Here is a 21,676-nt window from a genome sequence, read left to right as displayed (position 1 = left end):
GTGGTGAGGGCTTCACGGTGAGCTTTACGAGCATGTCACTCGCATTTGTGAATAAAAATAGTCAAGTATGATCACATTTATAGTAAAATAAATGCTGCAGTTGCTGTTTTGATTCATAGCTGCTAATTGAATCGCACAAAGTCAAATAATTACGAATCCTGCATAGCCTATTCCATGTCGCGCTGCAACACTGCCTGACTGGGGGCTGTGCGCATGTGAAGAGCTGAGTGAAAGATCCATTTTTAGAAGCCCTGCGCACAGGCATAAAAGTTGGTCTAATTTACTTGAAACTAAAGCCAGGTGTTGTCCTTGTGTTTCTTGGCTATTTACATTGTTTTGTTCACAAGTTATGTTGTTTTTCTATATCTGAGTTTCAACTGCTAGAAAAAAAAAAAAACACTTCTACTAGTCAAGACACAATCTTACAGGCACAAACATGAGCGACTCGAGTTGTACTACCACCGTAACCTCCCGCCCTTAAAGGGGCAGGTGAAAATTTGTCCCATCTATGATATTTTGGTCAAAAACAAAATATGTAATTATTCAATATACCACATTAGTTACTTCTTACTAGAAAAATTTGTTTTAGAAACATGATAAAGTTTACTCAGTTTATTTTTTTTTGTTGCAATCTTAGCGGCAAAAACATATTTTGGCTGGTAAAAAATCTGAGTGGCTGGTAGATTTTTAAAATCTACCTGCAACAATGGATGGTGGACCACAAATGTTATGCCCCGATTACAGCTCACAGCTCTATAGGGGACAACATAGATTTACCTGCTAAAGATATACAACAAATATCAAGTGCATCTTCCTAGGCTCTCATTGTAAATAAGAATTTGTTCTTAACTGACCTGCCTAGTTAAATAATGGTTAAATAAAATAAAAATAATAATTTCAAAGCCACTAAGATTGCTTCTTCTAGCCATGGTAGCCAAAATAATGGGTAACTGGGTATTTTTATACATGGTTAATTAACTCAGAAAACCGCACCTGCTTAAAATATACTTCGTATCCCTCATTTACTCAAGTGTTTTCTTTATTTTGGCAGTTACAGTTGGAAGTTTACATACACTTAGGTTGGACTCATTTTTCAACCACTCCACAAATTTCTTGTTGACAAACTATAATTTTGGCAAGTCGGTTAGGACATCTACGCTGTGCATGACAAGTAATTTTTCCAACAATTGTTTACAGACAGATTATTTCACTGTATCACAATTCCAGTGGGTCAGAAGTTTACATACACTAAGTTGAAATCAAATCAAAGTTTATTTGTCACGTGCTCCGAATACAACAGGTGTAGACCTTACAGTGAAATGCTTACTTATAGGCTCTAACCAATGGTGCAAAAAAGGTATTAGGTGAACAATAGGTAAGTTAAGAAATAAAACAACAGTAAAAAGACAGGCTATATACAGCAGCGAGGCTATGAAAGTAGCAAGGCTACATACAGATATCGGTTAGTCAGGCTGAGGTAGTATGTACATGTAGATATGGTTAAATTGACTATGCATATATGATGAACAGAGAGTAGCAGTAGCGTAAAAGAGGGATTGGCAGGTGGTGGGTGGGACACAATGCAGATAGCCCGGTTAGCCAATGTGCGGGAGCACTGGTTGGTCGGCCCAATTGAGGCAGTATGTACATGAATGTATAGTTAAAGTGACTATGCATATATGATAAACAGAGAGTAGCAGCAGCGTAACAGAGGGGTTGGGGGGGCACACAATGCAAATAGTCCGGGTAGCCATTTGATTACCTGTCCCGGAGTCTTATGGCTTGGGAGTAAAAACGGTTGAGAAGCCTTTTTGTCCTAGACTTGGCACTCCGGTACCGCCTGCCATGAGGTAGTAGAGAGAACAGTCTATGACTGGGGTGGCTGGGGTCTTGGACAATTTTTAGGGCCTTCCTCTGACACCGCCTGGTGTTGAGGTCCTGGATGGCAGGCAGCTTAGCCCCAGTGATGTACTGGGCCATACGCACTACCCTCTGTAGTGCTTTGCGAGCAATTGCTGTACCAGGCAGTGATGCAACCAGTCAGGATGCTCTCGATGTTGCAGCTGTAGAACCTTTTGAGGATCTGAGGACCCATGCCAAATCTTTTTAGTTTCCTGAGGGGGAATAGGCTTTGTCGTGCCCTCTTCACAACTGTCTTGGTGTGTTTGGACCATTCTAGTTTGTTGTTGATGTGGACACCAAGGAACTTGAAGCTCTCAACCTGCGATGAGAATGGGGGCGTGCTCGGTCCTCCTTTTCCTGTAGTACACAATCATCTCCTTAGTCTTGGTTACGTTGAGGGATAGGTTGTTATTCTGGCACCACCCGGCCAGTTGTCTGACCTCCTCCCTACAGGCTGTCTCGTCATTGTCGGTGATCAAGCCTACCACTGTTGTGTCGTATGCAAACTTAACGATGGTGTTGGAGTCGTGCCTGGCCATGCAGTCGTGGGTGAACAGGGAGTACAGGAGGGGACTGAGCACGCACCCCTGGGGAGCTCCAGTGTTGAGGATCAGCGTGGCAGATGTGTTGCTACCTACCCTCACCACAAGGACCACTGTGCCTTTTGAACGGTTGACTGTGCCTTTACACAGCTTGGAAAATTCCAGACATCATTTGAGTCAATTGGAGGTGTACCTGTGGATGTATTTCAAGGCCTACCATCAAATTCACTGCCTGTTTGCTTGACATCATGGAACAATCAAAAGAAATCAGCCAAGACCTCAGAAAAAAATTGTAGACCTCCACAAGTCTGGTTCATCCTTAGAAGCAATTTCCAAACGCCTAAAGGTACCACGTTCATCTGTACAAACAATAGTACGCACGTATAAACACCATGGGACCACGCAGCCATCATACCACTCAGGAAGGAAACGCGTTCTGTCTCCTAGAGATGAATGTACTTTGGTACGAAGAGTGCAAATCAATCCCAGAACAACAGCAAAGGACCTTGTGAAGATGCTGGAGGAAACGGGTACAAAAGTATCTATATCCAGAGAAAAACGAGTCCTATATCGACATAACCTGAAAGGCCGCACAGCTAGGAAAAAGCCACTGCTCCAAAACCGCCATAAAAAAGTTGTACTTTTTGGAGGAATGTCCTCTGGTCTGATGAAACAAAAATAGAACTCTTTGGCCATAATGACCATCGTTATGTTTGGAAGAAAAAGGGCGATGCTTGCAAGCCGAAGAACACCATCCCAACCGTGAAGCACGGGGGTGGCAGCATCATGTTGTGGGGGTGCTTTGCTGCAGGAGGGACTGGTGCACTTCACAAAATAGATGGCATCATGAGGTAGGAAAATTGTGGATATATTGAAGCAACATCTCAAGACATCAGGAAGTTAAAGCTTGGTCGCAAATGCGTCTTCCAAATGGACAATGGCCCCAAGCATACTTCCAAAGTCGTGGCAAAATGGCTTAAGGACAACAAAGTCAAGGTATTGGAGTGGCCATCACAAAGCCCTGACCTCAATCCCATAGAAAATTTGTGGGCAGAACTGAAAAAGCGTGTGCGAGCAAGGAGGCCTACAAACCTAACTCAGTTACACCAGCTCTGTCAGGAGGAATGGGCCAAAATTCACCCAACTATTGTGGGAAGCTTGTGGAAGGCTACCCGAAATGTTTGACCCAAGTTAAACAATTTAAAAGGCAATGCTACCAAATACTAATTGAGTGTATGTAAACTTCTGACCCACTGCGAATGTGCTGAAATAAATCATTCTCTACTATAATTCTGACATTTCACATTCTTAAAATAAAGTGGTGATCCTAACTGACATAAGACAGGGAATTTTTACTAGGATAAAATGTCAGGAATTGTGAAAAACTGAGTTTAAATGTTTTTGGCTAAGGTGTATGTAAACTTCCGACATCACCTGTAAATATATGAAGATGTTTTAGCCTGTGCGGTGGCACAGTGCCATAAACAGTATCGTGACACATGGTAAATGTAATATGCTGTGTCAGTTTACAGAGGCTGGTTTAGTTTAAAGAAGCTAGCCAGATAAAGAGGTGGTGAATCTAGTAGATAGTTTGAAGAGTCTAGTTTGATGTAAAGATAATTGAGACGTCCTTCTCTATATACAGTGCATTCGGAAAGTATTCAGACTAGAGATGCACCGATACCGATATCTTCCTTGACAAAAAACGAAAATGATAATTTTACCGTCCTTTTAAGCATTCTAGTACATTCAGAAAGTTGAAGCACACACACACAGACCAAAAAGTAATGTTTTTGGCATTTACGTATGTCCCCATTACCTGTAAAATATAATCAAAACCTATTTCTTTCACTTACTTGCTGTGCTGTTTCATTGTTCACTTGTTCAGTCTCAACCAGAATTTCATCATACATCATAAGCAGTGAAGTTTCAGCTCTGTCTGTCCATGGCCTCTCTTGCTCGGTGCGCACTATCACTGTGTCCGTTTCCATCTTGTCTAGCTGTCTAACATTTCACGTAAACCCTGTTTCTTGTCTGCATCGAAGTAGTTGTCCTTGTACCTATCAACGAGCATGGTGCACAGTTGAGGCCCAGAGAGAATGCCACCGAATCGCTTGTTCACAGCTTCTGGTAGAGTACTTTTCCAACTTAACCCGATGGTCTGTGTTGGCATTTTGGTTGAGCAGGGATTTCAATGCCATGACAGGGTATCACGTCTGCTGCAGATGCAGTTGAGCTTATTTCTCGAGTCAGTTGTTCAAATGGCGCTAGGATTGTTCATGTTTCCAAGTTTCAAACATGTTCTCAAATACCATTGAAATGGCAGCAGCAGTATGAGAACCAGCACATTCTTGAGCATGCAATACGACTTTCCTCAGTACGAAATCCTCCTTGACCCACAGTGCTGTCAGACTCATAATGCTCATGGGGCTGACATCGCTGGTCCAAATGTCAGTCGTGAAGCGAATAGCAGTGATGCTCATTACACAATACTGTGTAACTCCGGTAGGGCAACATCCGAAAAAAAGCGCCTACTTGGTAGTGTGTACCGGTGCTCGACCAATCGGCGGAAGCCAACATCATCCACGACAGAGAACGGTTGATTGTCAAGGGCAATGAATTCCATTATCTTGGTGTTAATGGATTTCGCCTTTGAGTTGTCTCGCTGAAATGTTCTTAATCTTTTAAATGGATGCTCGACTTGACTGCTCGATCCACACAGCAGACATTGTGGGCTAGGTTAGGAATGCTGTGCTGCACGTGTAGCGCTATATTTTTTTGTGGTGTCATTATGTCATCTACCTACGTTATACAGGTATGCACGTCAGCTTTGACATCGGTTTTGCACATCGGCGTTAAACTAGACATTGGGCCGATGCCGGCATTTTTAGATAATATCGCCCGATTCCAATATATCGTGCATCCCTAATTCAGACCCCTTGACGTTACAGCCTTTTTCTAAAATTGTTTAAATAAAAAATTGTCCTCAAACTTCATACAATATATCATAATGACAAAGCGAAAACAGGTTTTCAGAATTTTTTGCAAAAAAATAAATAGAAATACCTTGAATACATAAGTATTCAGACCCTGTGCTATGAGACTCGAAATTGAACACAGGTGCATCTTGTTTCCACTGATCATCCCTGAGATGAGGTCGAAGGAATCGTCTGTAGAGCTCCGAGGCAGGATTGTGTCAAGGCACAGATCTGGGGAAGGGTACCAAAAAATGTCTGCAGCATTGAAGGTCCCCAAGAACACAGTGGCCTCCTTAATTCCTAAATGGAAGAAGTTTGGAACCACCAAGACTCTTCCAAGAGCTGGCCGCCCAGCCAGACTGAGCAATCAGGGGAGAAGGGCCTTGGTCAGGGAGGTGAACAAGAACCCGATTGGTCACTCTGAAAAAGCTCCAGAGTTCCTCTGTGGAGATGGGAGAATTTTCCAGAAGGACAACCATCTCTGCAGCACTCCACCAATCAGGCCTTTATGGTAGAGTGGCCAGACGGAAGCCACTCCTCAGTAAAAGGCACATGACAGCCCGCTTGGAGTTTGCCAAAAGGCACCTAAAAATTCTCAGACCATGAAAAACAAGATTCTCTGGTCTAATCAAACCAAGATTGCACTCTTTGACCTGAATGCCAAGTGTCACGTCTGGAGGAAACTTGGCCCCATCCCTACGGTGAAGCATGGTGGTGGCAGCATCATGCGGTGGGGGTTGTTTTTCAGCTGCAGGAACTGGGAGACTAGTCAGGATCGAGGGAAATATGAAGGTTCACCTTCCAACAGGACAACGACCCTAAGCACACAGCCAAGACATCGCAGGAGTGGCTTCGGGACAAGTCTCTGAATGTCCTTGAGTGGCCCAGTCGGAGCCCAAACTTGAACCCGATCGAACATCTCTGGAGACTTAAAAATAGCTGTGCAGCAACGCTCCCCATCCAACCTGACAGAGCTTGAGAGCATCTGCAGAGAAGGGAGAAACTTAATCGCTGCCAAAGGCGCTTCAACAAAGTACAGAGTAAAGGGTCTGAATACTTATGCAAATGTGAAATCATGCAAAAATGTAAAAAAAACGTTTTTCTTTGTCATTATGGAGTATTGTGTGTAGATTTGATTAAATTGATCATTAGAATAAGGCTGTAATGTAACAAAATGTGGAAAAATTAAAAGGGCTCTGAATACTTTCTGAATGCTCTGTATGGCATACTACTAAAATGACCTGTCTCTCTCTATATAGAACATTCTATTCGACCTCTCGCTCTATGGGATTCTAAATTAAATGTTTGAAATCAATGTCTAGTGGGGACACTTCTTTACCCCTGTGAGTTGATATTGAAGAAATGTAATACCATTTTGGAATTAAACTAAATAAATAGCAATTCTGGTATGGTAATTCCATTCAAACATGGTAATTCCATTTCAAACCACAGGCGCCTTTCAAATTAGCCAAGCTGTAAAGTGTTCTTTAAAGCTTGCACTATGAGTGTGTTAGGGCCTGTTGTGTGTGTTACTGACCTGTGGTGTGTGTGTGTTACTGACCTGTGGTGTGTGTGTGTGTCTGTGTGTATTACTGATCTTTGGTGTGTGTGTGTGTGTGTGTGTGTGTGTGTGTGTGTGTGTGTTACTGACCTGTGGTGTGTGTGTGTGTGTGTGTGTGTGTGTGTTACTGACCTGTGGTGTGTGTGTGTGTGTTACTGACCTGTGGTGTGTGTGTGTGTGTTACTGACCTGTGGTGTGTGTGTGTGTGTTACTGACCTGTGGTGTGTGTGTGTGTGTGTTACTGACCTGTGGTGTGTGTGTGTGTGTGTTACTGACCTGTGGTGTGTGTGTGTGTGTGTTACTGACCTGTGGTGTGTGTGTGTGTGTTACTGACCTGTGGTGTGTGTGTGTGTGTTACTGACCTGTGGTGTGTGTGTGTGTGTTACTGACCTGTGGTGTGTGTGTGTGTGTGTTACTGACCTGTGGTGTGTGTGTGTGTGTGTGTTACTGACCTGTGGTGTGTGTGTGTGTGTGTTACTGACCTGTGGTGTGTGTGTGTGTGTGTTACTGACCTGTGGTGTGTGTGTGTGTGTGTTACTGACCTGTGGTGTGTGTGTGTGTGTGTGTTACTGACCTGTGGTGTGTGTGTGTGTTACTGACCTGTGGTGTGTGTGTGTGTGTGTGTGTTACTGACCTGTGGTGTGTGTGTGTGTGTTACTGACCTGTGGTGTGTGTGTGTGTGTTACTGACCTGTGGTGTGTGTGTGTGTGTTACTGACCTGTGGTGTGTGTGTGTGTATTACTGATCTGTGGTGTGTGTGTGTGTGTTACTGACCTGTGGTGTGTGTCTGTGTGTGTGTGTGTGTGTTACTGACCTGTGGTGTGTGTGTGTATTACTGACCTGTGGTGTGTGTGTGTGTGTTACTGACCTGTGGTGTGTGTGTGTCTGTGTGTTACTGACCTGTGGTGTGTGTGTGTCTGTGTGTTACTGACCTGTGGTGTGTGTGTGTCTGTGTGTTACTGACCTGTGGTGTGTGTCTGTGTGTTACTGACCTGTGGTGTGTGTGTTTGTCTGTGTGTTACTGACCTGTGGTGTGTGTGTATTACTGACCTGTGGTGTGTGTGTGTGTGTGTTACTGACCTGTGGTGTGTGTGTGTGTTACTGACCTGTGGTGTGTGTGTGTGTTACTGACCTGTGGTGTGTGTGTATTACTGACCTGTGGTGTGTGTGTGTGTCTGTGTGTTACTGACCTGTGGTGTGTGTCTGTGTCTGTGTGTTACTGACCTGTGGTGTGTGTCTGTGTGTTACTGACCTGTGGTGTGTGTGTATTACTGGCCTGTGGTGTGTGTGTGTGTTACTGACCTGTGGTGTGTGTGTATTACTGACATGTGGTGTGTGTGTGTGTGTGTGTGTGTGTTACTGACCTGTGGTGTGTGTGTGTGTGTTACTGACCTGTGGTGTGTGTGTATTACTGACCTGTGGTGTGTGTGTGTGTGTGTATTACTGACCTGTGGTGTGTGTGTGTGTGTGTGTTACTGACCTGTGGTGTGTGTGTGTTACTGACCTGTGGTGTGTGTGTGTGTGTGTTACTGACCTGTGGTGTGTGTGTGTGTGTGTGTTACTGACCTGTGGTGTGTGTGTGTGTGTGTGTTACTGACCTGTGGTGTGTGTGTTACTGACCTGTGGTGTGTGTGTTACTGACCTGTGGTGTGTGTGTTACTGACCTGTGGTGTGTGTGTTACTGACCTGTGGTGTGTGTGTTACTGACCTGTGGTGTGTGTGTTACTGACCTGTGGTGTGTGTGTTACTGACCTGTGGTGTGTGTGTTACTGACCTGTGGTGTGTGTGTTACTGACCTGTGGTGTGTGTGTTACTGACCTGTGGTGTGTGTGTTACTGACCTGTGGTGTGTGTGTTACTGACCTGTGGTGTGTGTGTTTTCTTCAGACTCTCCAGTCCTTCCTTGAGGCTCTGTACTTGGCTCTCCAGCTGCTGTTTGTCCTCCACACTCTTCTCCAACTCTGCCTCCCTCTGTTTCATTTCTTCACGCATCTTCAGCAGTTGCTGCAAACACAGAGTACATACAGTGAGCCACATACAGTACGCTAACTAACCTTTAAAGGGATACTTCAAGGATACATGAGTTCATCTGACTGGGGAAGTAGATAAAGGGCCTCATTGCCAAAATCACAAAGTATCCTTTTAAGCTTCTGATACAGAGGCGGCAAAGTTAACTACAGATATTATTTTTCGTGACAGCCAATTGGTAGTTACAGTCTTGTCCCATCGCTGCAACTCCCGTACGGACTCGGGAGAGGTGAGCACTGCTTCTTGACACACTGCTCGCTTAACCCAGAAGCCAGCCGCACCAATGTGCCGGAGGAAACACCGTACAGCTGGCAACCAAAGTCAGTGTGCATGCGCCTGGCCCTCCACAAGGAGTCGCTGGAGCGCGATGGGACGAGGACATCCCGGCCGGTCAAACCCTCCCCTAACCCGGACGACGCTGGGACAATTGCGGCACAGTCGCGGCCGGCTGCGGCACAGCTTGGGATTGAACTCAGGTCTGTAGTGACGTCTCTAGCACTGCGATGCAGTGTCTTAGACCGTTAAGCCACTCGGGAGGCAACTACAGATTTGAACTAATCTTTAGAGAGAAGACAGATAGCCCCAAATGCAAACTAACGCTTAGCTTTACCACAAACCTGGCAAAGTTAGCCACAGATGCTAACTAACCCTTAAGCGTCTGCTACAGAGAGGGGCCTAAAATTAACTTTTTGGTCCACCAGCCACTGAGGCAGGGAGATACAAAAACCTAACAGCAACTCAGATTTTTTACAAGCCAAAATATATTTTGGTTGCAAAAATTACACCAACAAAACACAAAAAAAACAGATGAGCATGTTTGTAATGTTTTTAAAACAAATGTATTACTAGTAAGAGCTAATGTGGTATATTGAATAATTACATTTTGTGAGACCTTTTTTACCAAAATGTTCCCCTGCCCCTTAGAGGTGGAATAGGCTATATAGGATTTGTAGTTCTTTGACTTAGTGCAATTAATTTACCAGCGGAAATACTTTGTAAACAGCTACTGCAGCATTTATTTTATTATAAATGGACTATTTTTCATACTGGACTATTTTTATTCACAAATGAGAGTGAAATGCCTCCACGGTGGGGCCGTGGCCACCTGCCAACGTGGTTGGTGAAATACACATCTTACCCACCAATGTCAAAATCTACCGTCATTTGGCAGGTAGCAGATGTTTATTTCAGGGCCTGGAGAGGGGCACAGTTAGCTACAGATGCTAACTAATCCTTAAGACAGGATCTATTCATATGAGCATTACCGTTGACTACTTGAGGATATTTGATGACCCAGCAGGTGATGGAAGCAACAGATTTCCTGCCTGAGGGTTGTTTAACCAACAGTTTGTTATCTCTGAGGGGGATATTTTATTAGAAAACCCCTCCAGCTGGTATTACTTTGTGTACAGCGTCTAGGTCAGCAGACTGATCAGATTCTAGAATGACTCTCTTCCTGTCAAGTCTTTTAATTGTTCTTTATATCTCTCTATCCATCCTACTCTCAGAGTGCACCCCTCTTCCTCTCTCTCTTTACGCCTCTCTCTATCCCTACTCCTCTTTCTCAGTGTTGTGTGTGTGTGCGTATGTGTGTGTGAGATTGGGAGGGCAGTTCTCTATCCACCTCTATTAAAAGTCACTTTTCCTCAATACGACTGCTCACCCCAGGAAGCCAAACCAATGGATTATGAGTCTCACCAGCCAGAATTTGCAGGGGTTTAATATCTGTATGGAACCAGGAAATGAAAAATTCCTGTGGAATTGATTAAAATAAATCCAAAGTAGGAACTGCTGCAAGAAGTTAACTACAGTGGGTATGTCTGGTAGAAGTAGTACCTTCTGCATTCCCTGTAGTGCCTGTTGTAGAAAGGTTAGTTGTTGCTGCCTGATGGTGTCCTCTTCACTGTGTTGTGGAGGTGTGTGTTCTTGGTTTTTGCCCTGCTCCTGCTTCAACAGCTCCACCTCGTTCCTGTAGGCGTCCAGCTGACAGCGCAGAGAGTCATTCTCTTCCTTTAGGGCCTCCACCTGGGCAACAGGGCCTACACACACACAGACACGAACACAGACACACACGACATAGAACATCACAACTATCATAACATTGTACTGTATAGACAGCCTTCAAATGTCTGTACTGGTGATCTGAGGACATACTGTAACTATACTGGAGAGGCTATGAAATCCTAACCTGTCCCATTGGACAGAGAGGAGAGACAGTGTGATGAGAACTGCTTATTAAATCCTAACCTGTCCTATTGAACAGACAGGAGACAGTGTGATGAGAAATACTAATTAAATCCTAACCTGTCCTATTGAACAGACATGAGACAGTGTGATGAAAACGGCTCATTAAATCCTAACCTGTCCTATTGAACAGACATGAGACAGTGTGATGAAAACGGCTCATTAAATCCTAACCTGTCCTATTGAACAGACATGAGACAGTGTGATGAAAACTGCTCATTAAATCCTAACCTGTCCTATTGAACAGACATGAGACAGTGTGATGAAAACTGCTCATTAAATCCTAACCTGTCCTATTGAACAGACATGAGACAGTATGATGAGAACTACTCATTAAATCCTAACCTGTCCTATTGAACAGACAGGAGACAGTGTGATGAAAACTGCTCATTAAATCCTAACCTGTCCTATTGAACAGACATGAGACAGTATGATGAGAACTACTCTTCCCCTGTTCCTTTGATAGGAGAGTCTGTTCTTTACAGCTGTCGGAGGGGGATGTGTGTGATGTAATGAGAGGGTGTGTTTGAGTGGCTGAGCTGGGGAGATAAGACCTGAGAGTGAGTGTGTGAGGGAGGGAGGCCCAGCATAGGGTGTGTGTGTGTGTATGTGTGTGTGCGTGTGTGTAACTCAACACACGGACTCCAGCTGCCTGCTTTGAATCCGGCATTATCTGTCTGTTTAAGCTGAGAGAGAGACCTCTGAGTCATGGACCTGCTGTGTGTGTGTGTGTGTGTGTGTGTGTGTGCGTGAGAGAGAGCCAGCAGGCGAGGAGGTGTGTATTGATCAGGGAGCCTCATCAAGTTGCTGTCTGGGGTATTCGACCGATTCCCCTTCCACAACGTGACAGGCTTTAGTATCGACCCCCAGCACCTCAGCACAAGGCTGCTGACAGGAGAGAAGCACCAACCCATTCTCACTTTGCACTGTATTAGTGTAGAAGCACCAACCCAATCCCACTCTGCACTGTAAATGTAGAAGCACCAACCCATTCCCACTCTGCACTGTATTAGTACAGAAGCACCAACCCATTCCCACTCTGCACTGTATTAATGTAGAAGCACCAACCCATTCCCACTTTGCACTGTATTAGTGTAGAAGCACCACCCCATTCCCACTCTGCACTGTATTAGTATAGAAGCACCAACCCATTCCCACTCTGCACTGTATTAGTATAGAAGCACCAACCCATTCCCACTCTGCACTGTATTAGTATAGAAGCACCAACCCATTCCCACTCTGCACTGTATTAGTGTAGAAGCACCAACCCATTCCCACTCTGCACTGTATTAGTATAGAAGCACCAACCCATTCCCACTCTGCACTGTATTAGTATAGAAGCACCAACCCATTCCCACTCTGCACTGTATTAGTATAGAAGCACCAACCCATTCCCACTCTGCACTGTATTAATGTAGAAGCACCAACCCATTCCCAGTCTGCACTGTATTAGTATAGAAGCACCAACCCATTCCCACTCTGCACTGTATTAATGTAGAAGCACCAACCCATTCCCACTCTGCACTGTATTAATGTAGAAGCACCAACCCATTCCCACTCTGCACTGTATTAGTGTAGAAGCACCAACCCATTCCCACTCTGCACTGTATTAGTATAGAAGCACCAACCCATTCCCACTCTGCACTGTATTAGTATAGAAGCACCAACCCATTCCCACTCTGCACTGTATTAGTATAGAAGCACCAACCCATTCCCACTCTGCACTGTATTAGTATAGAAGCACCAACCCATTCCCACTCTGCACTGTATTAATGTAGAAGCACCAACCCATTCCCACTCTGCACTGTATTAATGTAGAAGCACCAACCCATTCCCACTCTGCACTGTATTAGTATAGAAGCACCAACCCATTCCCACTCTGCACTGTATTAGTATAGAAGCACCAACCCATTCCCACTCTGCACTGTATTAGTATAGAAGCACCACCCCATTCCCACTCTGCACTGTATTAGTATAGAAGCACCAACCCATTCCCACTCTGCACTGTATTAATGTAGAAGCACCAACCCATTCCCACTCTGCACTGTGTTAGTATAGAAGCACCAACCCATTCCCACTTTGCACTGTATTAGTATAGAAGGACCAACCCATTCCCACTCTGCACTGTATTAATGTAGAAGCACCAACCCATTCCCAGTCTGCACTGTATTAGTATAGAAGCACCAACCCATTCCCACTCTGCACTGTATTAATGTAGAAGCACCAACCCATTCCCACTCTGCACTGTATTAATGTAGAAGCACCAACCCATTCCCACTCTGCACTGTATTAATGTAGAAGCACCAACCCATTCCCACTCTGCACTGTATTAATGTAGAAGCACCAACCCATTCCCACTCTGCACTGTATTAATGTAGAAGCACCAACCCATTCCCACTCTGCACTGTATTAATGTAGAAGCACCAACCCATTCCCACTCTGCACTGTAAATGTAGAAGCACCAACCCATTCCCACTCTGCACTGTATTAATGTAGAAGCACCAACCCATTCCCACTCTGCACTGTATTAATGTAGAAGCTCCAACCCATTCCCACTCTGCACTGTATTAATGTAGAAGCACCAACCCATTCCCACTCTGCACTGTATTAATGTAGAAGCACCAACCCATTCCCACTCTGCACTGTATTAATGTAGAAGCTCCAACCCATTCCCACTCTGCACTGTATTAATGTAGAAGCTCCAACCCATTCCCACTCTGCACTGTATTAATGTAGAAGCACCAACGCATTCCCACTCTGCACTGTATTAGTATAGAAGCACCAACCCATTCCCACTCTGCACTGTATTAGTATAGAAGCACCAACCCATTCCCACTCTGGACTGTAAATGTAGAAGCACCAACCCATTCCCACTCTGCACTGTATTAATGTAGAAGCTCCAACCCATTCCCACTCTGCACTGTATTAATGTAGAAGCACCAACCCATTCCCACTCTGCACTGTATTAATGTAGAAGCTCCAAACCATTCCCACTCTGCACTGTATTAATGTAGAAGCACCAACCCATTCCCACTCTGCACTCTATTAGTATAGAAGCACCAACCCATTCCCACTCTGCACTGTATTAATGTAGAAGCTCCAACCCATTCCCACTCTGCACTGTATTAATGTAGAAGCACCAACCCATTCCCACTCTGCACTGTATTAGTATAGAAGCACCAACCCATTCCCACTCTGCACTGTATTAGTATAGAAGCACCAACCCATTCCCACTCTGGACTGTAAATGTAGAAGCACCAACCCATTCCCACTCTGCACTGTATTAATGTAGAAGCACCAACCCATTCCCACTCTGCACTGTATTAATGTAGAAGCACCAACCCATTCCCACTCTGCACTGTATTAATGTAGAACCACCACCCCAGAATACAGGTGTTCCTCTTCAAGCCTGCCGATAGGTTAAACAGACCACCTGTCTATGATTGAGAGCACAGAGACTAGGCTTCTTGAACAGGATTGGAGGAGGTGTAAACAAGCCCTCCCCCTGTGCTCCTGCATTACAGGAAGCCATAGCAGGTGTGACTGAGACTGTAAATATGATGGGGTGTCACATCAACACCTGTCTCCCTGCCACATCCTGTGCCCTTCTCCACAGCATTCCTTTCCAACATTGTGACAGCCTCCTGACAACGATTGATCGTTAGTGTTTTCTAATAAGAAAGGTCACACATGAAAAGGTGGAAATCAAAACCTGCTTGGCTGATGATAACATTTGCATATATCTGCATAGAAATTAGGGAGGCGGTCTTAACCGGCAGAGACCACAACAATTCAAAAGCAGAAAGTAAACGACACACTTGAAAAGGAGACCTGATTGTAGCAGTTAGCCCCGCTCTCTTGGCTTCCATTCCCTTCTCTCTTTAACTGCTTAAGAGAGAAGCAGAGGGTCATGTGAATGTCCAGGTGAATATTATGGTCTGTTTCAATCTGTTTTACATCAGTAGCTCTGTTGGCTCAGCAGACATAAACAGGATGTTCTGCGTAAAGACGACCTTAATGGTAATTCACTGGTGCCCAGAACAGCACTGAATTAGCTGAAGGAGCTGACACACACACACACACACACACACACACACACACACACACACACACACACACACACACACACACACACACACACACACACACACACACACACACACACACACACACACACACAGCCCTGAGTTTAAGACAAGGGTTTAGCCATCTTGGAATTAATAACATTTCCAATAAATTAATTTTCAAGAATCTAATTTCTCAACTTTTTGCATAAGTAGAAACATTTCAAGAACATTTCCAAATAACTTTGAGGAATAGCAACTTTGCTTAACTTTCCTCTTAAATCTATAGTTTAGGGAAAAAAATGGCAGTGAAGACATTTCTTCTGTAGTAGCCAGCTCAGTGTCTCTACCAGCTAATTACACCCGCACCATGCCAACAGACAGAACCATAAACACTTAGTTCCAGCTGTGACTGAGTGTCTACCAGCCGCGTGCACCCACTCTCTTTCTTACTCTCACAAACACACACAGCCACAGACAATCTGGAGATGGCCGTAACACAGTCTCCTCTCCAGCTTAATTTGGCCATTTAGAGAGTGAATGAGCTGGCGACTGTTTCCTCTCTAATGTTACGGCTCCATTCACACTGAGGCTGGAGAGGAACTCACAAAACACCTCATTAGCAACACAGAGAAGGCTGAGCTACAGGTCTATTCTACAATAAAGGAGAAAAGACACCAGCCATATACCAATAGTTGTCAGATTCCTTTCTGTCGTGTGTGTGTGTGTGTGTGGTATGTGTGTGTGTGTGTGTATGTGTATGTGTGTAGTGTGGTATATGTGTAGTGTGTGTGTGTGTGTGTATGTGTGTAGTGTGGTATGTGTGTAGTGTGTGTGTGTGTGGTATGTGTGTAGTGTGGTATGTGTGTAGTGTGGTATGTGTGTAGTGTGTGTGTGCATGGTATGTGTGTAGTGTGTGTGTACCTGAGTCGTCAGGATCGTGTGTATCCTCCATGTCATCGTCAGACATCTCCATCTCCTCCTCTCGTCTGATCCCCATCAGCTCTTCATTTTGCATGTTTCTGATCTCCTGGAGGGAAACAACAAAACAGGATTATCACTGGATGTTCATACTGAACACAATCCTCCTGGGTAGCCTGGCTGTCGCGTACGCACGCACACACCTATGGAAGAAATGCTGATCCTAGACCTGTCCCTAAGGGCAGCTTCTACCCAGAGTGATTCACAGCAGGACTGATATTTCCCTCTGGTGCACTGATGACAGTAGATAGAGAGCAGCAGTCTGCCTCAACACTGATGACAGTAGATAGAGCAGCAGTCTGCCTCAAAACTGATGACAGTAGATAGAGCAGCAGTCTGCCTCAAAACTGATGACAGTAGATAGAGCAGCAGTCTGCCTCAAAACTGATGACAGTAGATAGAGCAGCAGTCTGCCTCTACACTGATGACAGTAGATAGAGAGCAGCTGTCTGCCTCTACACTGATGACAGTAGATAGAGAGCAGCAGTCTGCCTCTACACTGATGACAGTAGATAGAGAGCAGCAGTCTGCCTCTACACTGATGAGACAGTAGATATAGAGCAGTAGTCTGTCTCTACACTGATGAGACAGTAGATAGAGAGCAGCAGTCTGCCTCTACACTGATGAGACAGTAGATAGAGAGCTGCAGTCTGCCTCTACACTGATGAGACAGTAGATAGAGAGCATCAGTCTGCCTCTACACTGATGAGACAGTAGATAGAGAGCAGCAGTCTGCCTCTACACTGATGACAGTAGATAGAGAGCAGCAGTCTGCCTCAACACTGATGAGACAGTAGATAGAGAGCAGCTGTCTGCCTCTACACTGATGACAGTAGATAGAGAGCAGCAGTCTGTCTCTACACTGATGAGACAGTAGATATAGAGCAGCAGTCTGCCTCTACACTGATGAGACAGTAGATAGAGAGCAGCAGTCTGCCTCTACACTGATGAGACAGTAGATATAGAGCAGCAGTCTGCCTCTACACTGATGAGACAGTAGATATAGAGCAGCAGTCTGTCTCTACACTGATGAGACAGTAGATAGAGAGCAGCAGTCTGCCTCTACACTGATGAGACAGTAGATAGAGAGCAGCAGTCTGCCTCTACACTGATGAGACAGTAGATAGAGAGCAGCAGTCTGCCTCTACACTGATGAGACAGTAGATAGAGAGCAGCAGTCTGCCTCTACACTGATGAGACAGTAGATCCTACACTACATGGGCAAAAGCATGTGGACACCTGCTCGTCGAGCATCTCGTTGAAGGAGTTGGTCTGCTATAACAGCCTCCACTCTTCTGGGAAGGCTTTTCATGATGTTGGAACATTGCTGCGGGGACTTGCTTCCATTCCATTAGTGAGGTCAGGCACTGATGTTGGTTGAGTAGGCCTGGCTCGCAGTCGGTGTTCCTCATCCCAAACTCATCCCAAAGGTGTTCGATGGGGTTGAGGTCAGGGCTCTGTGCACGGCAATAAAGTTCTTCCACACCGATTTTGCCAAAGTTTGAAGCACAGAATCATCTAGAATGTCATTGTATACTGTAGAATTAGCCAGAACCATGAAAAACAGTCCCAGACCATTATTCCTCCTCGACCAAACTTTACAGTTGGAACTAATCATTGGGGCAGGTAGCGTTCTCCTGGCAAACCCAAATTTGTCCGTCGCACTGCCAGATGGTAAAGAGTGATTCATCACTCCAGATAACTCGTTTCCACTGCTCCAGAGTCCAATGGCAGCGATCTTTACACCACTTGCATTGCGCATGGTGATCTAAGGCTTGTGTGCGGCTGCTTGGCCATGGAAATCCATTTCATGAAGCTCCCGACAAACAGTTCTTGTGCTGACATTTCCAAACGGCCTCTGGAAACACTCTGTAGTGAGTGTTGCAACCAGGGACAGACAATTTTTATGGGCTATGCACGTCATCACTCAGTGGCCCCGTTTTGTGAGCTTGTGTGGCCTACCACTTCGCGGCTGAGCTGTTGTTGCTCCTAGATGTTTCCACTTCACAATAACAGCACTTACAGTTGACCGGGGAAGATCCGGGAAAGTCACTGAGCTCTTCAGTAAGGCCATTCTACTGTCAATGTTTGTCAATGGAGATTGCAAGGGGTGTCCACATACTTTTGGTCATGTAGTGTAGATCTGTACCTAGGGGAAACTTCACCCTGGAGCCTCTAGCTCAGTAGGAGGCATGACCTGCTGTGTGTGGATGGGAGCACATGGGAGCCACAGTAGTGTGTATTTCAGCTAGCAGTATGTCTAGCCGGCTAGCTCGGCAGTGCTGTTCTCGGCTAATGAGGCGAGTATATTCAAAAGACAGCCAGCTCTGTGTTCTGCCTACACACACACACACACACAAAATGCCTTCACAATGCTGGGCGAGGGAATCATTATTTCACACCAACAAACAAAAAGCTTGAAGTAAACAACCATCTGTCTGGTGTCTATAACACGTTGAGCTGCTGGCCAATCAAAGATGTCAAACAGGTAGTCAGAAACCAGCACACCCATCTGCCCAGTGAGATAATAATCGCTTATTGTTTGGTGTGTCTACCAGCCAGCAGCACTAACAGTGAAGGTAGCATCAGAGTCTAGATACACTGGTAGGGGACACTAGGTGAAGGTTCAAGATTGAGCTGAACTCCTTCATGCATGTATGCTGGTTCTTACCTTCGTCTGTAATGGAGTAGACAGAGACAGACAGAGACAGACAAACAGAGACAGAGCATCTGGATTCAGTCGGATGACAGGTTGTCCCTACTCTCTCCAGCTAATGCCCTAAAGGAGTAAAACTGATAAAAGAGAAGAATGGATTATAACAGGATGTTGAAGGAATTAAGCCCTCATGGAATTAACTTGGGTTGTAAAATATAGGTGTTGTATTATTTAGTTCTACTTCCAATCTATCATCCCCCTGGTGTATAGTGGAGATGGAGTTTGTATTCTCTAGTTAGCCCTAGGTTATTCCATCTATTCCCCCTGGTGTCTAGCCAGTCCAGGACTATTGTTAGGGTCTATTTCCTTAATCACAGTGGACTGGAGCTGAAGGTACCCGGAGGTCTATTGCATACATTAGAATATTCTATTGTTTATGGTATTTCTTGGTTGTGTACACACCTTTTCTATTCATACTGTATACTGTCCATACACACCATTATATGCTTTGCTCGTTCTGATATTTCTTAATTATTTTCTTCTTGGGATTTGTGTGTATTGTTAGATATTACTACACTGTTGGAGCTAGAACCATAAGCATTTCACTGCACCTGCGATAATGTTGGCATAATGTGTACGCAACCAATACAAATCTATTTTATTAAAAGTTAGTGTGTCTGTGCAATGAGTAGAAAGACTGACTGCAACCCAAATGGCATGCTATTCTCTATATAGTGCACTACTTTTTACCAGAGGGATGCAGCCTGAGATGGATAGATGTGTTCTTGGGTTGATGGCTAGATGGCCAAATGGATGGATTGATGGATTGGAACAGGTAAATGGATAAATGAAAGGATGGATGGTAGAAGATGGGTGTTGTGATTGTGCGTCAGACAGATAGTGAAACCCCTGCAGTCTTTCAGTCCTGCTGTTCTGTGCATCCTGTCTGATGAATACAGAACAGACCCATCAAGAAAGATACTGCTGTAGGGTTGCAAAATTCCAAGGTTTTCAAGAAATCCTAGTTGGAAGATTTCTGGAATCAGGATGTAATAAGCAGGAAACCTTCATAACCAGGATTTCTGGAAAACCTAGGAATTTGGGGGGAAATGTTGGAAATATGTTGCTTCCCTGCATTACCTGTACTACTATTATCCTGTATTACAGTACAGCACAGTGACACGTTGCAGCAGTCTTTGTGCATTTAGAGACTGTCCTTCTATAATAATGGCCCCTATAAATAAACTCCCTGTCAATAAGAGAGTGCTAATTTTCCTCTAAAGAATATATTTAGATCTGAGAGTCAGATTGGTCCTGCTGACCACAGAGATGATTTTCGACTGTAGAAAATACGTATTTTCTGATCGTTGAAATCAGGTTAATTTTAGGTTCTGAATGAAAGTTGAAAAGACGTCATTTATAGAATCAATGTCCGTGGAAGTTGAAATCAAGGCCGGTCCGTACCACACCAAATTGGTACCAAAAATAGACATCTATGATTGATTCAGATTTGGTACGGACAGAACTAAAAACCAACATCCCGTGGACGTGGAAATCAAGGCCGGTCCAAAAGGCATCGGCCCGTGCTTACTGAGGTGTAACCTACAGTGTCGCCTGAAATAAAATGTTAGAAATACCCATCCATGTGGTACGCCCACCGTTTGCAAAACACCACAAAAAAGACGGCCGGTCCGGGAAAGGACCAAAACAAGACGCCCAAAAGACATCTGCGTCGGTCTGTGCTCACTGGGGTGTAGTCTACCGTGTCGGCGATTTTACCAATGGGACTTTACGAATGCCCTTCCATCCATTTGGTTTGGTCCACGCATTTGCGCGTAGGCTAAACCACCCAACCGTCCATTCCCTCATTTTTCATGGCTCTGATATGCGGTAATGATAAAAAGTGATGTAATGGCCTAATTTTTCTTGACATTATGCTTTAATTATTGTGAATGGCTCATGTTTTAGTCTGGCTATATCTGCTACACAATTTAGGTTAGATAGTTATTTTTGACAGAACGTTGGTGGAGTGTCGCAGCGATGCGTTTCTCCAACAGCACCCTGGAGAGGAGTGTTGGAAATGGACAAACATATTTTGCTGCCCTGCCTTTGACAAAGTGGGCACTGCTTATCACAGAGCAGCATCAGTGCTCACCTAAAAAGCCCATATGCCACTGGTTGTAAGAAATTGTCATTGTTTTGGGGCAGAATTACAAGGTTTTGTGTGTTGTTGTTGGTGCATCTTGGTCAGTTTAGCTCAGAAAATGCAGCTCGTCAATCTGCCGCCTAATCTTGCCTAATGAGCTGACCGGCCCTGTTTGCAGACGTGTGCAGCCCTGCAATAAACTTGCCGCAAGACCGCCATTTTGAGTAGCTTTGCGTATGTACGTAAGGTATAAATTAGGCTTTAGTTGTAATTTTCGCTTAGTGAGGAGTGACGTCACTAGTCTACACACACCAACTCACACCTACCTTTAGAGCAGAAGAGTCCCTAGTCTGAGATCAAGACATACCAAACATACCTGCTATATCTCAGAGTGAGTCCATCACGATGTACACACACCCAAACACACAGCTACCAACCCATTACAATTTATACCGTCAGTTACACATTCATATGACACTGTACAAATACAAATTCTTCTCACTTTACAGAATGCCTAAACACTTTCACAGGCAAACTGCATGAAGAGTTTATAATGAATGTGTTCCACTAGTTTG

At 44.6% G+C, this 21,676-nt stretch overlaps 1 protein-coding gene across 4 annotated transcripts in view; it reads right to left on the bottom strand.

Annotated features, from left to right (window-relative positions):
- enox2 (ecto-NOX disulfide-thiol exchanger 2) overlaps positions 1-21,676 on the bottom strand; it is a 281,078-nt gene that overhangs the window by 8,320 nt on the left and 251,082 nt on the right. For all 4 annotated transcript variants that reach the window (XM_038993634.1, XM_038993637.1, XM_038993636.1 and 1 more), the window contains 3 exons: positions 16,243-16,348; positions 10,847-11,049; positions 8,846-8,986 (listed from right to left, as the gene is read on the bottom strand). In XM_038993634.1, coding sequence (XP_038849562.1) covers positions 8,846-8,986; positions 10,847-11,049; positions 16,243-16,348 — 450 coding nt within the window. The remainder of the gene's footprint in view (positions 1-8,845; positions 8,987-10,846; positions 11,050-16,242; positions 16,349-21,676) is intronic.

Source organism: Salvelinus namaycush, chromosome 5 (genome assembly GCF_016432855.1).
Source record: "Salvelinus namaycush isolate Seneca chromosome 5, SaNama_1.0, whole genome shotgun sequence".
In the NCBI taxonomy this organism is placed as follows: Eukaryota; Metazoa; Chordata; class Actinopteri; order Salmoniformes; family Salmonidae; genus Salvelinus; species Salvelinus namaycush.
Note: the sequence above shows the minus strand (reverse complement) of the source record. Positions and strands in the feature narration are given on the sequence as shown.